The 19079-nt window shown below is 32.7% G+C and overlaps 1 protein-coding gene across 1 annotated transcript; it reads right to left on the reverse strand.

Annotated features, from left to right (window-relative positions):
* Window positions 1-6595: 6595 nt before the first annotated feature.
* Window positions 6596-9798, reverse strand: LOC109091714 (endothelin receptor type B-like). The gene is made up of 3 exons (XM_042730535.1): window positions 9634-9798; window positions 8695-8815; window positions 6596-6962 (listed from the first exon to the last, which is right to left on the reverse strand). Exons 1-3 carry the CDS (start codon window positions 9688-9690, stop codon window positions 6862-6864), a joined length of 279 nt encoding a protein of 92 aa, XP_042586469.1. The 5' UTR covers window positions 9691-9798; the 3' UTR covers window positions 6596-6861.
* Window positions 9799-19079: the final 9281 nt, after the last annotated feature.

Below are 19079 nucleotides of genomic sequence, written 5' to 3' on the forward strand. Positions count from 1 at the left end.
ACGGACCCAAGCTGCCTTAAAAGCTGAAACAGTGTCATGAATATGATTCTGTCAGCAACTGGCAGTGGAGAGATGAGGAAACGTGACATTGTCAGAAACACAAACACAGCATGCATGCATTGGTTGCATGAGGCTGTCAGAGTTTATGTTGTATATTGTACAAAAGAACCAATGCAATACGCAAAAATCTGTCAAATAATCACGGGTTCCATTCCCAGTGAATGCATTTAGTGATAAAATGCGTGTCACTTTAGATAAAAGTGTCTGCAAAATGCAAAAAATGTAACGGTAAAGAAAAGCCAATGGAATTTCTATCGTAATTTGGAATCAATAATGGGACTGAAAAAGAATTCTGTTGATTCAACAAAAGACTCAATTAGAATACATTTACAGTAGACATTGAAATAAAGAGCTTCACATAAACAATGTACACATTGTAGACATTATTTAAATTATTTAAAAATTATTTAAAAAAAAATGATTCATTGAATTTACTTTTTTGGGGGGGGGGGGTTGCAATCAATTTATTTTAGCTACATTTAAATAAACAAATTTTGCTGAAAGTTAGACAACTAAATTTAATTTAATTTGTTTATTTAAATGTAGCTAAAATAAATTGAGTGCAACCACTCACCTTTTAAACATTTAGCAAATTCAATTAATCTTTTCTTTTTTAGTGTAATACTATACTTTACATTTACTTTTGACCCTAACCATATTAACATAAACATTAAAACATTAAAAACATTAACATAAAAATAAAAAAAAAGATGAACACATTTACACATAAGAATTTAATTGTCATAATTATAATTAGGCCAATTAATATAAAGTGGGACCCGCAATTGTTTCTGCCACAGGATAAAAAAAGGTAATTGCGACTTTTTTATTTCACAATTTGGACTTTTCTTCTCAGAATTGCGAATTAACATCTCACGTTTTGGACTTTGTATCTCGCATGTTTGAGAAAAAAATAAAAAAATAGAAATATAAACTCAGAATTGTACCTCATTCCCTGTAATTTCCATGGGTTTAAAAAATAAAAAAGGAATTCCGACTAGCTCATAACTTTTTTTTTTTCCCTCTGAAATCTGAATTTACATAACTTACTTAATTCTGAAAAAAAAGAAAGACTTTTTAATCTCACAATCAGGACCAAAGTATAAAATAAAACAAAAAACAAATAATCATTAATATCATATTAAATCAAAACATAATAAAAAAAATATTGCTTCTGTAATATTACTTTGGTCAAAAATTGTGGAAACCAAACACACGTTGCTATGGTTACCACAGTGTCAATCACTGACATTTCGAGATGGTTGCTAGCATGTTCTAGGTGGTTGCAAGGCATCTTCAATGTTGCTATTCTTCTGTTTCTTAGCAATGGTACTTGCTAGTTCCACATCAGTTCCGGAGATTTACTGGGTGGTTCCTAGGGAACTTCTTACGTGTTCTTGATAGTTGCAAAGAGGTATGCTAGGCGGTACATAAATCATGTATCATTCTGGATGGTTGCTAGGGTGTTCTGGGTGGTTGCTAGACAGTTGCTGTGATTTTCTGTATGGTTTCTAGGGTGTTGCTGGGTGGGTGCAGTTTTTAGGGTACTCAGGGCAGTTGCTAAGCAGTTGCCAAATTATTCTGGGTGGTTGCTAGGTAGTTCCTTTAATGTTCTGGATGGCTGCTAAGCAGTTGTTATGATTTTCCGGATGGCTTCTAGGGTGCTCTGAATGGTTTCTAGGGTGTTGACTGGCCGTTGCTAGGGTGTTCTGGGTTTCTAGGGTACTTTAGGTGGTTGCTAAGCAGATCCTGGTGGTCGCTAGGGTGTTGCCAGGAGTTTTTTAATGGTATTCTGAAGTTTTGTTCCATACACACACAAAGCGACAATTTAGGGGATTGACTCCCATATTTTAATGTGGTTGTCACTCCTGATACTTCAGAAAGTGTACTAATAGAAATAGAGCTTCTTCTTACCAATCTGACTAAAAAGCGACATTCAAATGTGATTTGAATCCTCACTTGCAGTTCTTGGAAATGAGCTACCGCAGGGAAAACTCTCGTCCAGGACTCCAGGACAGAAGCTGGTGTGACATCATGTCCTCAGCGTTGTGGTATAAGTGGCTCACTGGCAGGAGCTCAGAGCCATTAACAGGAAGATTCAGCATCAATTCCCACCTGGAAAAATTATATGACCGCTGCTGTTTGCCCTTCAGCAAGAAGTGAACCCTTCAGCGCTCTGGAAAGATACTGTGGAGTAGAAAAACAGCCATAAAAAATAATATAAAAAAAAAAATACAAATTCAGATCAACTTAATGTGTCGTTGCTGAATACAAGTAAACAACAATCACTCAAAAAAAAATAAATGTGTCATTGCTGAATACAAGTATACAACAAGCATTCCTTAAAAATGCATACATGTATACAGTGTATATTTTGATTGAGCAACATTTTTTGTGTAAAAAAGAAAAGACAGAATGCTATACGGAGAAAGTAATGATTTTATCACAAAAATCTGTCAGCATGTGCAAATGTATTCGTTATAGGGAGCCAAGTACAATTTAAGCAGGTTTCACAGTAATAAATTCTAAATAAAATGTGTTAATATATACTTTAATATATTTTTATTAAAAATACTATTTTTTTATTCTATATATAAGCCTAAAGAGAGAGAGGTTATAAGAATGTTTTTAAAGCTTTATTGCCTAGGCCTTTAATGTTTCATACAGAAGACGATCTCCAATGGATAGGCACCATACTAAATTATTCTGGGATTCCTTGTGCACTTCATGCATCTGAACCAATAGCAAACCGATAATAAGCAGTGCATCACTAGCACTTCTCTGCATGTCTACTCCAGTTTCTTCATCCACTTGTTCACATGCAGACAGAACAGAGCCAGATTTAGCTGACAGTATTTGCCAAAACGATCCTAATATTTGAGAGACATGTGGGTCAAAGGCAGGCAGCGGTTGGAAATATTCCAATCTCGGCTTGTCTTGTGCTTTTGACAGGCCTATCAGGTGTTTTTTTTTACAATTTCTATCCTTTCCTTCCTGGCCTCATTCTGTCATAGCCGCTCTGTCTCCTCCTTAAGACTACCGTAAAGTGTCCCAATGCACAACACATGTAAAAATGCATTATAAATAGGCTAGTCATCAATCACTCAGCAGTGTGAAGGAAAACCCACCGGTGTTGCCAATTTATTGCATTTAAATCCATACTTGAAAGACGAATAAATATCATATCGACACAAGCATGAGCTCTTTTAATCACTTCCGTCACACTTTCGACATATAGCAGCTAATCAAAAGTGTACTTCTGATTGGAGACTTCATTATTCGGATACATACATGCGCTCTCGCGGCTGGCATTTGCTTATATCTATATATTTTCCACCAGAGTCTGGCCAATTACAGAGTTTTATCCATGAAACCCGCGGCTAACACCTGGATCGTTTGAGTGATGATTCATGACCTGTGTCGACCGCTATATATTTGCGCGGGAAAATAAAAACAGCACTTTGTGTAATGGCTGGGATTGAGTCAACAAACCCTGAGGGACTGGATCGTGTGTGGCTCAGCTGCCAACAGCTAATGTTATGATGGCGGCATCTTCTGCACAATAATAAGCTGAGTTTGTTCACTGAAGAGCGAGGTGAGGTGCTCTAGTGAGGTAACAGCTCGTCTCGATGACTGTACTGTATAATAGAACTAGCAGACACACATTATACTGACCTAAAATGAGTCTCAGGTCACAGACAGCTGAGCAAGACACTTCTACTCAAAAGATTGGGGTAAGTAGGATTTTTTTAAGAGATAAATAATTTTTTTGCCATCAAGGATGCATTAAATTGATCAAAAGTGACACTAAAGACATTTATAATGTCACAAAAGATTTAAAATGTTCTTTTGAACTTTCTATTCATTAGAGAGTCCTGAAAAATCAAATGTATCATGGTTTCCACAAAAATATGAAGCAGCACAACTGTTTTCAACATCGATAATAATAATAAATGTTTCTTGAGCAGCAAATCAGCATATAAGAATGATTTCTGAAGATCATGTGACAATGAAGACTGGATTAATGACGCTGAAAATTCAGCTTTGCATCTCAGGAATATACTACAATATATTAAAAAAGAATACAGCTATTTTAAACTGTAATAATGTTTCACAATATTACTGATTTATTTCTGTAGTATTGACCAAATAAATGCAGCCTTGGTGAGCAGAAGAGACTTTTTTCATTCAAAAAAATCGTATCGATATTCATCTGTTTTATATAAATATAAAACAATAATACAAACTCTCTCTTGCCTGAGCTACTTTCCTAAACATATATAAAAACATTTATATATATATATAACAGACTTATTCAACCTGTCTCTTGCCTGAGCTACTGTGCCTACCTGCTTTAAGACCATCGTGCCAATACCAAAAAACTCCTCCGCAACATGCCTTAATGATTGCCACCCAGTAGTGCTTACCCCCATCATCACCAAGTGATTTGAGCCACTGGTCCTAGCACACCTCAAAACATGTCTGCCACTGAAACTGGACCGTAATCAATTTGCCTACCGCAAGAACAGGTGCACGGAAGATGCACTTTCCATAGCGCAGCACTCAGCCCTCTTTTATTTGGACAATAAAGACACTTATGCCAGAATACTGTTCCTTGATTATAGTTCAGTGTTCAACACTGTCATCCTATCCAAGTTAACCACCAAACTTAGAGACTTGGGTATTAGTACTTCACTCTGCAATTGGCTCTTCCACCCTCATTCTAAGCACTGGTGTACCACAGGGCTATGTGTTGAGTCCTTTCCTCTATTCTCTCTTCAATTAGCTCTTCCACCCTCATTCTAAGCACTGGTGTACCACAGGGCTATGTGTTGAGTCCTTTCCTCTATTCTCTCTTTAATTACGACTGCGATCCTGTACATGGTTCTAACATCATTGTCAAGTTTGCAGATGACACCACAGTGATCGGACTCATCACGAACAACAGTGAATCAGCCTACAGGGAGGAAGTGGACCGTCTGGCTGCATGGTGTACTGATAAAAACCTCAACACTAAGAAAACAAAAGAACTCATAGTAGACCTCAGGAAGGAGAAAGGTGGAGCACACACACCCATCTACATCAATGAAGAGGTGGTGGTAGACTGTGTCGCCAGCTTCAAATTCCAAGGGATTCACATCTCCAAACGTTTCTCTTGAAAATATCCCATAGATTCCATATGGGGTGAGGCACTACTGACCCTTCAGCTCGTCTGTATCGTTGGATGGACTGTTTCTACTCTTTCTCTTGAAAATATCCCATAGATTCCATATGGGGTTCAGGTCAGGCATGTTGGCTGGCCAATCAAGCACAGTAACATCATGGTCAGCAAACCACTTTGGAAGTGGCTTTGGCACTGTGGACAGGTTCTTAAGTCCTGCTGGAAAAGGAAATCAGCATCTCCATAAAGCAGATGGAAGTATAAAGTTCTCCAAAATCTCCTGGTAGACAGCTGCATTGACTTTGGGAAACACAAAAACACAATAACACCAGCCGACGTCACGGCACCCCGAACGTATCATCCCTGACTTCAGAAACTTCACACTGGACTTCAAGCAGCTTGGATTCTGTGCCTCTCCAGTCTTCCTCCAGACTCCAGAAATAGATTTCCAAATGAAATGCATTATGTACTTTTATCTGAAAAGTTGACTTTGGACTGCTGAGCAACAGTCCAGTTCTTTTTCTCCTTAGCCTAGGTAAGATGCTTCTGACGTTGTTTCTGTTTCAGAAGTGGCTTGGTAGCACTTTTGCTGAAGACGTATGAGCGTGGTGACTCTTGATGCACTGACTCCAGCTTCGGTCCACTCCTTGTGAAGCTCTCCTAAGTGTTGAATCGGCTTTGATGGACAGTATTCTAAAGCTTGCAGTCATCCCTGTTGCTTGTGCAATGTTCCTACCCAATTTCTTCCTTCCAGTCAACTTTGCATCTTATATGCTTTGATACAGCACTCTGTGAACAGCCAGCCTTTTTCAGTAATAACCTTCTATGACTTACTCTCTTTGGGGAGGGTGTCAATGATTGTCTTCTGGACCCATTGCCATCAGCAGTCTTCCCCATTATAGTGGTTTCAAAGAACAAGAGATACCGGAATTTATACTGTAGGGATGGTCATTTAAAATGAAACTCAAATTTAAATATTCTCAAAATTTTTTTTAAATAATATTATATATATATATATATATCAAAATATATTTATATTATAGGCACATATATATATATATAATATAGTATATATTCATTTATATTTATTCATCAGAAAGCAAGCTTCAAGAGGCACATAAGTCTATATATATATATATATATATATATATATATATATTATATATTATATATATATACAAACTATTTTTGGGAAAGCATTGTTTCAGTATCATTGAGGTACTACTACACCTTTGTTGTGTATTTTTGTCATTTATTGTGTCATATTTTATTAGTATTTTTAAATGTTACTTTTTAAAAAAATAAAAAGTTTTTAGTTGTTTTAGTGCAGAAGTTTAACTAAATGAAAATGAAAAATGTTTAAGGTATATTATATTTTAGCTTATTTCAAATAATGAAAATGTTATTTTTTATGGCTTAAGTTTTAGTTAATTATAATTTTGTATGTAGACTTTAATGCAACAGAAGAAAATGCTTTTCACTCATAATGTATTTACAAAAAAAAACCAAAAAAAAAACAGTAAGAGTAAATATACAACATCAGAAGCTGATTTCACGCTCTAAGACAAGCAAATTTCTGAAGGAAGTTTGTTCTCTCATTGTCATCAGATGCCAACTCTCATTTGACGGAGTTGCTGTTGTCAGAAGTTGGCTCCATGACCTTTGACCTCATGAAACTTTGTTTGTCTTCCTGAATGTGGACGGGTTTGAATGAACGACAACAACCGGCGGCGAGAGTGGCCTGTCAGAGGAAACACAGAGCAGGTGTTAACCAGAACTCTCGCTCGCTGGATTATGGTAAAACCGCTATTAACATGAGCCGTAATAGAAAGAACAGAGGAATCAATGCAGGCCCAGCCAAACACCTTCAGAATAACATGAAACGCTGCTCTCGCTAAACATTATGCAAATGATGCGCCTGAGCAGATTAACATGAGGCATTATACATGATTTATGTAAATGTTGTGCACAAGGTCACTTTTATGTAAAGTCAAACTCAAACTTTTCACTCTGTCAGGGAGCATAAAATGAAAAGAATCCACAGTTCACCTGCTGTCACATCCAATTTCCCGCGATACGTAATACTTATTCATAATTCATCTGTAAACAAAGTGTGTGCGAAAATCTGTCTTCACTAATCTAAAGATGTGATCCTTGTTTAATCGCTTTCTGTGCAGCGTTTACAGCTGATGCCAATAAAAATGCAAATTAATTCTGTTTTGCATCATGTGCTGTCAATGAATAGGAATACAGTTTATTTACCCGCACAATCTAACAGATTTTCCCAATGTAATCTTATTGACAAAGAGACAAAACAATATCCAGCGCTGAGGAAGATACTGTCAAAGTTACTCATCACTGAAAGTTATTAAGTTTACACTTAATACTTGTTTATAAAAAGTATTAAACCAACAAAAAGCACTGATATTGAAGCTATGTAAGAGGACAATATCGTGTTATAAATACATAACTATCAATTAAATATATAAAAATGTAAATATATATGCATATTAGGGCTGTCAAATGATTAATCACGATTAATCACATATATATATATTTATAATTACTATATATATATATATTATATATATATATATATATATAATATATAATAAATATTAGGGCTGTCAATGATTAATCACGATTACTCACATCCAAAATAAAAGTTTTGTTTACATAATATATGTATGTGTACAGGTATATTTATTAGGTATATATAAATAATACCACACATAAATTATATCTTTAGAAATATTTACATGTATATACATTTAATATATTTATATTCTTATATTTTATATTATATATAAATATATTTAATATATATACATATACATATTCTTCTTAAATAGATACTGCATGTGTGTGTATTTATATATACATAATAAATATACACAGTATACACACATATATATATTAAACAAAAATTTTATTTTGGATGTGATTATCGCGTGATTAATCATTTGACCAGCCTAATATATATATATATATACACTGTATACTATAACACACACTTACACATTGTATATATAGTATCAGTATATATATATATATATTATATAGATATATATATATATATATATTAAAATTTTATATATAATTATCAAATGTTATACACACACATATTATATATATATATATATTAACAAAAATAATAAATAACAAATCAAAATAAAATTAACAAATATAAATAAAAATACTTAATAACATTAAACATACCATTTAAACATCCACTGACCACATATGCAGAGAATCTAAGACAAATGATCTTACTTATATGCAGGAGTTCATAGACCACGTTGAGGCCGATGAAGTCGAGAACAAGAAATGTGCTAAAACATCACAGGGTAAAGAATATATGAGATATGATCTTACTTATAAGGCTCCATTTCAGTTTCTCAGAAGGCAGCTCACCAGTTTTTGGAACAGAGCTCATGTGTGTCTATGCTGATGTATTTGTTATAATGTCTTACCTTTGTTAGGATCGTGTTCATCATAGATGGTTAACTTGAGGATCCTGCTGAGGTGAAGAGGAAACCAGCAAACTGCAAACACGAGAACCAGACACAAAACTGTCCATTCCACTTCATGTCTCTGTCCATCAGAAGAGATGATTTATCAGATACAGATCAGTCGAATGATGTTTGTGTTCTACAATATCAGTCTTTCAATCTCTAAATAAAAAACTAAAAAAAATAAAATAAATAAATAAATAAATAAACAGAAATATATATTTTTTTACGATTTATACCAGTGTTATTTGTTTTTAATAAATAATGTTTTATATTTTTGTGATTTATACCACCGTTATTGTTCATTAAAACTATTTAAAATTGAAATAAATAACATAAAATATATTTTATTTTTGTGATTTATGCCAGTGTTAATTTTCATTAAAACTAAAAATATTTAAAATCAAATAAATAATATATATAAATATATATATCTATTATAGTATATATTATATCTATATATATATAAATATATAATATATATATATATATATATATATATATAATATACCAGTGTTGTTATTTTTAACTAAAACTAAAAAAAAAAAAAAAAAAATTGTTAGTTGAAATAAAGGTGAAAAAAAAAAAAACCATACAAAAAAAAAAAAAAAAACTTAAAAAAAAAAAAATTAAAAATTAAAAAGAAATACAATAAGTTTAAGTACTAAAATTACAGAAATTAAACTAAAATAAAATAAAGGTAAATAGAAATATTAAAAAAAATATAAGTCATATGAATATATTACAGGACCTGATAGACAGCAGCAGATACGGTCAGAGAATATCAGATATCTTATAATGCTTTGAGTCAGTTTTGTTTGTCTGATGGTTTTATGTCATTCTGATGACTTAGATATTCAAAAACTGGAACAGCTTTCCAAATCCCAGGTCCAGATTTACCTGCTTAATGTGTTTGTCCAACTTCTTAACACTTCTACTTAAAATCCTCCAAGTCATCCGCGAGTAAAAGACGGCGGTGCATGCCAGCGGCACGATGAACTAAAACCCAAAGAGCCACCAGTCCTTGGCCATTTTATAAAACTAGAACAAGAAAAAAGAGAGTTCCTGATGAACTTGACATTTTTTCAAAGGAAGCATGTCATCATTAGACTCTCGAGCAGATCTGAGCTGTTTGATGAGGAAATCACACTTTCACTGCTGTCTATATCAAAAGTTCCTCACAGACAACAAAGTGAATTATTCCTTCTCATGAAATGCAATATACAGAGCTTTATTATTTGTATTGATGATTTTATTGACTACATTTACATAAATAGTTGAAATTGTGATTATTTATCACTTCAAATCCACACTTTGAGGAACTCAAAAGGAGAATCTTTCCCTGGTGGTTTTACAGAAAAGAGCTGTTTGAAAAACCTTCAGAAATTCTCTTGTTAGGTATATAAATAATTTTTTTTTGGTGAAATATTCCTTTAACATATTATTATTATTATGGAGCACCTAAAGGGACGTGGAGATGGTGAAATAAAAATTAGATGGGATGAATTTTTATTTTTTTTATTTTAATACAGAAAAATTTCTCTCACCAAATTCAAGACCACCTAAATACAGTTTTTCCTCCCACTTCATATTTGAAATTGGTGATGGCAAAGTTTTTTTAGGGAAACATAACCCTCTGAGTCGAGTGTTCGCTGATGGCAAAAATTCATTTTTGTTAGGGACACACAGTAATACTTCTTGCCAGAGACGAAGTCGCAAAAGTGTTATTTACAAGTAAAACGCAAACAGTTTTCTTCTGCCAATGTACACACGTTCAGAGGATTTGAATGGCAAACTATTACAAACTGAATGCCAGTTCGCTTTCACCTAACTATGAAATTGCAAGACTTGCGTCAGTTTGTGAGTCGACCCGTGTCGAAGCTAACGAAGTTTTTTTGCCCCAAACACTTGGGGCAAACATGGCATATAAAACATTTTAAAAATATTAACAACATATAAAACAACAAAACTCAAATTTTCACAAGTAAATGCAACGTTATACAAGTGAACAAAGTTTCTCTGGGAGCATAATACTTTTGCTGAGAATGCAAAAGTTTTACAAGCAAACACAAGTATCATGAGCAAATGCAAATTTAAGGAACAAACCTAAAGTTTTGTGAGCACCCAAAAAATTTTAAAAAAAAAAAAAGAAAAAAAGCAAAAATTTTCTAGATACTAATACTAAATCATTGCAAAGCATTGCAAGAGAATGTAAATGTTTTGTGAGAGAATGCAAAGTTTCTTGGGAACTAAATACTTTAGCAAGAGAACGCAAAAAATGTAAAAAAAAATAATGCCAAAGCAAATCCAAAAAATGCAAAAAAATTCGTAGGAATGCTATAGTTTTGCAAGAGAATGCAAAATTTTAAGACCAAACGCATAGTTTCTCAGGAAGTGTAATACTTTTGCTAAAAACGCAAACGTTTTTCAAGCGAACACAAAGTTTTGCAAGCAAATGCAAAGTTTTATGAGCGAATACAAACTTTCTTGGAGGAACGCTATAGTTTTGCAAGAGAATGTAAATGTTTTGTGAGAGAATGCAAAGTTTATCAGGGGAACGCAATACTTTAACGATAAAAACAAAAAAACAAAAAATTTCAAACAAAAAAAAAACCAATAAATTAAACAAAAAATGCCTCGATCAAATTCTTTGAACAAAATAGTTTAACGCAAAGTTTCCAAACGCAAAGAGAATGCTATTGCTTTGCTAAAGAACGCACAAGTTTTAGAGGTGAACACAAAGTTTCTAGGGGAGCATAATACTTTCTGTAAAAGAACGCGAAAGTTTTACAAGTGAATGCAGTTTTGTGGGCAAACGCAAAGTTTCTCAAAGGGACCTTAATTTGTTAATTTGTGCTGCTTTTGGTAGATTACGTTCTTCATTTTAGAAAAAGGTAACTGCAATTCTGATACATTTTTGAGATTCTCAGAATTGCAATGTGTAAACTCAAAGTTGCGATAAAAGTCTAAATTGTGAAATATAAACTTACATTTGCAAGAACAAAAGTTAGAATTGTGAGAAGAAAAAAGTCACAATTATCTTTTATTTTACGTTTTATTCTATGGCGTAAATAAAAAAAAATGTGAGATGTAAATTCAGATTTCAGAGAAAAAAAACATGAAATAATTCTGACTTGAGTTATATCTTGCAATTCTGACTTTCATTATCAGAACTGCAAGAAGAAAAGTCAGTGTGACGGTGTGATAAAAACTCGCAATTACCTATAAAAAATAAATTTACACAAATAAAAAAATTTAAACATATAAAAACTTATATGACTTTTTCTTGCGATTCTGAGAATAAAAGTTTGGAATGGAATAAGATATAAATTCACAATTGCAAGGAAAAATTCAGCAAATATCACCTAAATCCATAATGCAGCAAGGAAAAATTCAGCAAAGTTACCTTATGAACACTGATGGGTATACCAATCAAGATGTGCAAAATGTCACCTAAAGCCAGACTGCCGATGAGAATATTGGGTCCGTTTCTCATGCATTTGTGTTCTTTGATTATTCTGAATTAAGAAGTCACAGCATCTGGCTACCATCCCAAACAGGAATACGAAACATGAGACGATGCTGTTGATGTACTTGAAGGCATCTTTGATCTGTGCTGGTCCAGAGCACATCTGGGTTTTGTTTGCTGTGGTGTTTAGTAGTTTCCATGAAATATTCTTTACCTCATCAGAAGATTTGTCTGTTGTCTGAGCGCTAATAAACCTTTACAAGCAGGTACTGCACATAAATCACACGTCTTGGCAGCGTCTCAGATTCAGTGCGTCATTCAGACGCCTGTGGGTCACGACACTGAGTTTTCACTGTAATCTAGAGTCCATGGCGGTCTATATATGCAGCACATTCACACACTCATCATTGTTTCTCATTTCTCCTGACACATCGATGACCTTCCAGATGTTCACTGGAGCTCCGCCAGATCTATCTATCCATCCATCCATCCATATCTGCAATCAATCTAACCAATTCTCTATCCATCCATACATTCACCCATCCCTACATCAATCTAGCTATCTATCTATCCATCCCTACATCAGACTGTCCATCTCTCTAACCATCCATCCATCCATCCATATCTACGTCAATATATCTATCTAACCAACTATCTATCCATCCACACATCCATCCCTACATCAGTCTGTCCATCTCTCTAACTATCCATCCTTCCAATCTATTCAACTATTTATAGATCCATCCATCTACATTATATCAACAACATACTCAACAACAAATATATACACAAATATACTATATATACATACACCACATCTATATATACATATATCTATTCAACTATTTATACATCCATCCATCTACCGTATATCTACATCAGTCTTTCTAACAACTATCTATCCATCTATCCATCCCTACATCAATCTGTCTATCCATCTAACCAACTATCCATCCATCCATCATCTATCTATATCTACATCAGTCTATCTATTAAAATATCCATCCATCCATCCATCTCTACATCAATCTATCATTTATATTCAACTATTCATACATCCATCCATATCTGCATCACATAGATGTAGATCTACGTCTACATTAATCTATCTAACCCAACATCTATCTGTCAATCTATATCAGTCTATCTATCCATTTAAACATCCATCCATCCACCCACCCATCCATCCATAGCAATCTATCCATCCATCCACCCACATCTATCTATCCATCCATTCATCCACATCTATCTATCTATCTATCTATCTATCTATCTATCTATCTATCTATCTATCTATCTATCTATCTATCTATCTATCTCTCTGCATAAGATGTATCGGTCCTGTGTGATTTCTGCTTGGTTGTTGTCGTGGATGCGGGCTCCATGTTGTCTTTGTCCCTCTTCTCTCCCAGCAGAGCTGGCATCCACTGACTCACTTAGTTTACTCGCAGGTGAAGGGATGTGGATTGACATGGTCATCCGCCGATTGCAACCAGACCAGCTCAAGACGGAGCGGGGAATGGATGAAGCGCGCAGGCATGGCAGAGACGAGTCTGTGCCGGTGAACTGACTACAGCATCAGTCATCATCCCAAACAAACTCACACTCGCTGCCTGACTTAATGTCTTCTCAGTGACCTTGATTTACAGCTTCGTCGTAGTTCGACAGGCTTGTTCTATGTCCGTTGTTTTATTCCTCAGCCCAAACCCAGTTACTTTTGGCAACAACTACTGAAGACTGGAATTTGTGGAAAATTACAGTAACACCACATACTTCCTTACCCTATGTGATTAAAAAATAGTTTGTTTGCATTATTTAACCATGCTTGCCAGCTTTGCTTATGGATACACAAGTTCCAGAACACATTAATTTTGAGGCCAATCCCATACCGCTTGTTAAATGTTCATGTGGGTGATCACACTACTATAGAACGAATCTCCTTGGCCGAAGAAGAGTTAATTTTACAAAAAAATGTCATGTAGATAAATATTATAGTATATACTACTGTAATATAGTTACATAAGACGACGATGTGTTTGTTGCCAATGTTAACACCAGTGTTGGGTATAGTCATTAATCAAACTATTAATCATTGTATGTGTTAACTGAAATAACTGCTATGAAATAAATTAAATTAAAATATAAATAGTTAGTTTCACATTTATGAATAGAATTTCGGGACACATTAAAAAACCTTGAATGTAAAAGATAAATGTTGCTAATGAAATAAAATACCATTTAAATTTAAAAAAATCTAAATAAATATATAATTAAAATCAATGTAGTTTAGAAAAACTATAATAAAAATGACAACAGCACATAAAATGTAGATAAAATGTAAACTGAGATTTGCTGAGTGAAATTACTAGACAATCTTAAACCTAAAACATGCAAACAATTTAATTTAACCAAAAAAAATCAGCTGGTCTCATCAACATTTCTCATTTTTATTTAATTTAACCTGACGTACTAAAACAACACTTTAAAAAAAAAAAAAAGTCTGGTGCTTTTATTGTTATTATTTTCTTATGCAGTCTATTTGAGTGGTGGATTGAGGGTTATTTTATATACTTTTATGTAAAGCAGGTTTGAATATACGATCGTTTTAAGAAAATGTGCTTTAACTGTATACTTAGAATTTGAAATATCCCTTTACATAAAATGAAATAAAAACTATAAAGACAGTTTTGTATAAAAAAAAAATGAAATATTCATAATAATAACAAAACACAACAAAATAGCTAAAACTTGAACAAAAACCAAAAAAATAAAGAAAATAAAATAAAAAAATAAAAAAATAAAAAAAAAAAAAAATATAAAAAAACACACATAAATGTAAAATAATATTTACTACTGTTATGATACTTCATCCTTTGTTTGTGTTACATACAAGAAAATATTTGTGGGTTTTCTCCGACAAAAAGAAAGAAAATTTAATGGAAGGTTTGGAAGGCCCATGTGTGTGGAGGAAATGATTTTTGTTTTAATTTTCTGAGTGAAGGTGTCGTTTCACTGAAGGGCAGAGTGAGCGAAGGAGCAGGTCAAACCCAGAGATACTGTAGCATCAAGGTACGACCACATATCTCAAACGCACCGATAAATAACCCAACATCTATCTGTCAATCTATATCAGTCTATACATCTACATAAACCAACATAAACCAACAAATATATATCAATCTATATAACCATATAAACATCCATCCATCCACCCACCCATCCATCCATAGCAATCTATCCATCCATCCACCCACATCTATCTATCCATCCATTCATCCTATCTATTCTATCCATTGTCACTATCTATCTAATATCTATCTATCTATCTGTTCTGTCTGTCTGTCTGTCCTGTCGTCTGTCTTTATCTATCTATCTGTCTATCTATCTATCTATCTATCTATCTATCTATCTATCTATCTATCTGCTCAGATTATGTCTGTGTGATTTCTGCTGTTGTTGTCGGGGGATGCGGCTCCATGTTGTCTTTGTCTCTTGCTCCCCAGCAGAGCTGCTCCTGACTCACTAGTTTACTCAGGTGAAGGGACGTGATGACATGGTCATCGCCATGGCAACCAGACCAGCTCAGACGGAGCGGGAATGGATGAAGCGCAGCAGGCAGGAGGACAGCTGTGCCGGTGAACTGACTACAGCATCAGTCATCATCCCAAACAAACTCACACCGCTGCTGCTTAATAGTCTTCTCAGTGACCTTGATTTACAGCTTCTGGTAGTTTTCTAGTCTTGTTTTATTCCTCGGCCCAAACCCAGTTACTTTTGGCACACTAATGAAGACTGAATTGGGAAAATTACAGTAACACATACTTCTTACCTTGTATTAAAAATTGTTTTTTGCATTATTTAACCATGCTGCCATCTTTGCTTATGGATACACAGTTCCAGACACATTATTTTGAGCCAATCCCATGAGCTGTAAATGTCATGTGACTGATCACACTATATGAGAACTTCTTGCCGAAAAGAGTTAATTTTACAAATAAAAAAACAAAAAAAATACATATAAAAAAAAAAATATATATACTTAATAAAACTTACTGACACTGTTGTTGTTGCAATTTACACCAGTGTTGTTATCATTAACAAACTATTAATCATTTTTGTTAACTGAAATAAAGCTGAAATAAATTAAAATATAAATAGTAGATTTAAATTTATGATAGATTTAAACTTAAAAACCTTGAATGAAAATTATAAAATGTTGCAAATGAAATAAAATACATTTAAATAAAAAAATTACTAAAATAAATATATATTAAAAATAAATATTTAAAAAAAAAATAAAAAAAAAAAATTATAAAAAAAAAAAAAAAAATTAAAAAAGCACATAAATTAATAAAATGTAAAAAAATAATAAAATGAAAACTAACAATCAAAAAAAAAACAAAAAAAAAAAAATCAACAATAAAAAAAAAATCAGCTGGTCTCATCAACATTTCTCATTTTAATTTAATTTAAAAACAACAACTAAAAAAAAAAAAAAAAAAAAAAAAAAAAATCTTTACTATTACTTATACAACTACTAATACAACTAATATTATAACTTAATTTAAATCATTATGAAAAAAAATTTTAAAAAACATTGTGTAAGAAATGTGCTTTACTGTATAATTAAATTTGAATAGCCTTGAATAAAATGAAAACTATAAAGACATTTTGTATAAAAAAAAAATAAATAATCATAATAATAACAAAAACACAACAAAATAGCTAAAACTTGAACTAAAATCTAATTAAAGTTGGAAAATATAATAATCAAAAATAATCAAAAAATACAAATAAAAACTATAACACATAAATGTAAAATAATATTTACTACTGTTATGATACTTCCTTTTTTGTGTTAAATACAAGAAATAGTTGTGTTTCTCACAAAAGAAAGAACATTTGGAAGGTTTGGAAGGACATGTGGGGGAGGAAATGATTTTTGTTTTAATTTCTGAGTGAAGGGTTTCTTTCACTGAAGGGCAGAGCGAAGCGTAAGGAGCAGGTCAAACCCGGAGATACTGTAAATCAAGTACAGGACACACATACTCTCAAACAGCACCGATAAAAACTCATCTCCGGTGGTTACTTTGAGTGAGTCTGAAGAGATACTGGAGAATGAGATGCGAAAACAATGTGTTCTAAAATCAATCACTTTAAAAAATACAAAACTCAAAAAATAAAAACCCAGCCGCCCACTTCCAGCCGGCCAATAAATGAGTCCTAATCCATTCATTTGTGAGGATTTGCCTTCCTTCATGAGCCCTTTGTGCAGAGCTTCTGAGAGACTATTGACCAGAACCCTGTACAGACCTTTATTTGTAAAAGACAACTCAACCCGAAAGATCTTTCACAAGCAGTTTTACCGGTTGTAATGAGACTCATTTCTGAGTGAAACCGACTAATCAATGAGAGCAGTGTAGAGACAATTAACTACTTTAGACAACTAACCGATCAAGTGGGTGTTATCTACCGGAACAGAGTCACATGATTGGAGAGGGACTGATGACATCAGCTGAAAGGGAAGGTCAGAGATAAAGCAAGTCATTACATTTTGATTAAAGTTCATGAAAATACTTATTTATTTACATTTTGGTAATTTAAGCAGACGCTTTGATCCAAAGTGATTTACAAATAAGGAACACAACCAATTTCATTCATTCATTCATTCATTATAAATAATAGCACCGTTGGGATGTCATTCATTTATGCTTTTAATTATTTTATTAATTTCATTCATTATAAATAATAACAATATTTGACTGTTATTTATTCATATATTTATCCATCCATCCATTATAAATAACAACATTTGGTTGTCAATATTTTTTTTTTTTTTTACATTTAGTTCATTATTTAAATAATTTACTTTTTTTTAAAGAAAAAACTATTTTGATTTAAAGTTGATTTAACACAATTTATAAAGACAATCTGTGTTTATTATTTTTATGTATATTATTATTATTATTATTATTATTAAAAGCAATATGATAATATTATTATTATTATTATAAACAAAACAAACTTAAATTATAATACAATTCTCACGTCTAAAAATCAAAAAACAATAAGGAAATGAAATGGTGGGTGTATTATTTTACAATAAAATAGACACAAATATTGCATACATAAAGATGTTTTTCTTTTATAAAATGTAGCTTGGAGCTTGTATTATTTTAATTGAAGTTCCAGGTGTCTGGGAAATAATGACTAAACTAAACTAAAACAAAATAATAAAAATAACTTAAAATAAAATAAAAAAAACAATACAATTAAATAAAAGTTATACAACAAAAATAAAATGAAAAAAATATATTAAACTAAATAATAATTAAAATAACACAAAATAAATAAAAAATAAAATCAAATTATAAATTGTATTAACTCAAAATAAAATAAAATAAAATAAAAAGCATAGAAGACCTCAAAGATTGATTTGGATATTGCATATTTTGACTGACAGGAACATTTAAATCAATCATACACTTAATGAGCAGCTAGTGAACATGGGCTGAAACACTAAACGTGCCGCAACTAGAAGTTGAAAAGTTCTGAGATAAACCTGTAAATATATATATATATTTTTTTTTTGGTGACAAAGCTGTCTTTTATCTTCAGGGAGTAATACAGACAGTGGAAATGTAAGTACTTCTATGAATCACATTTTCCCATCATCTCCTCAGCTGCAGCATGCAGCTGCACAAACTCGCTCCACGATTCTCCCACTCTCTCTCAAAGAAAAGAAGTGCTAATGAGATTTCATCCAAATCGCTCAGCTTTTGTCACAACTTCGCCAGCTCAGGAACATCTCATATCTTCACAAAACACTCAAAAACACACACAGAAAAAACACACCAAAACTAGATTTTCGAGCAGA

This window comes from Cyprinus carpio, chromosome B9 (genome assembly GCF_018340385.1).
Source record: "Cyprinus carpio isolate SPL01 chromosome B9, ASM1834038v1, whole genome shotgun sequence".
Classification (NCBI taxonomy): Eukaryota; Metazoa; Chordata; class Actinopteri; order Cypriniformes; family Cyprinidae; genus Cyprinus; species Cyprinus carpio.

Excerpts from the sequence above, each read along its gene's own strand:
- LOC109091714 (XM_042730535.1), bottom strand. The coding sequence starts at position 9,690 with ATGACTTGGAGGATTTTAAGTAGAAGTGTTAAGAAGTTGGACAAACAC. Across the intron at positions 8,816-9,633 it reads TGGACAAACACATTAAGCAG|AGACATGAAGTGGAATGGAC; the intron begins GTAAATCTGGAC and ends TCTGATGGACAG. Across the intron at positions 6,963-8,694 it reads TGAACACGATCCTAACAAAG|GCCACTCTCGCCGCCGGTTG; the intron begins GTAAGACATTAT and ends TTCCTCTGACAG.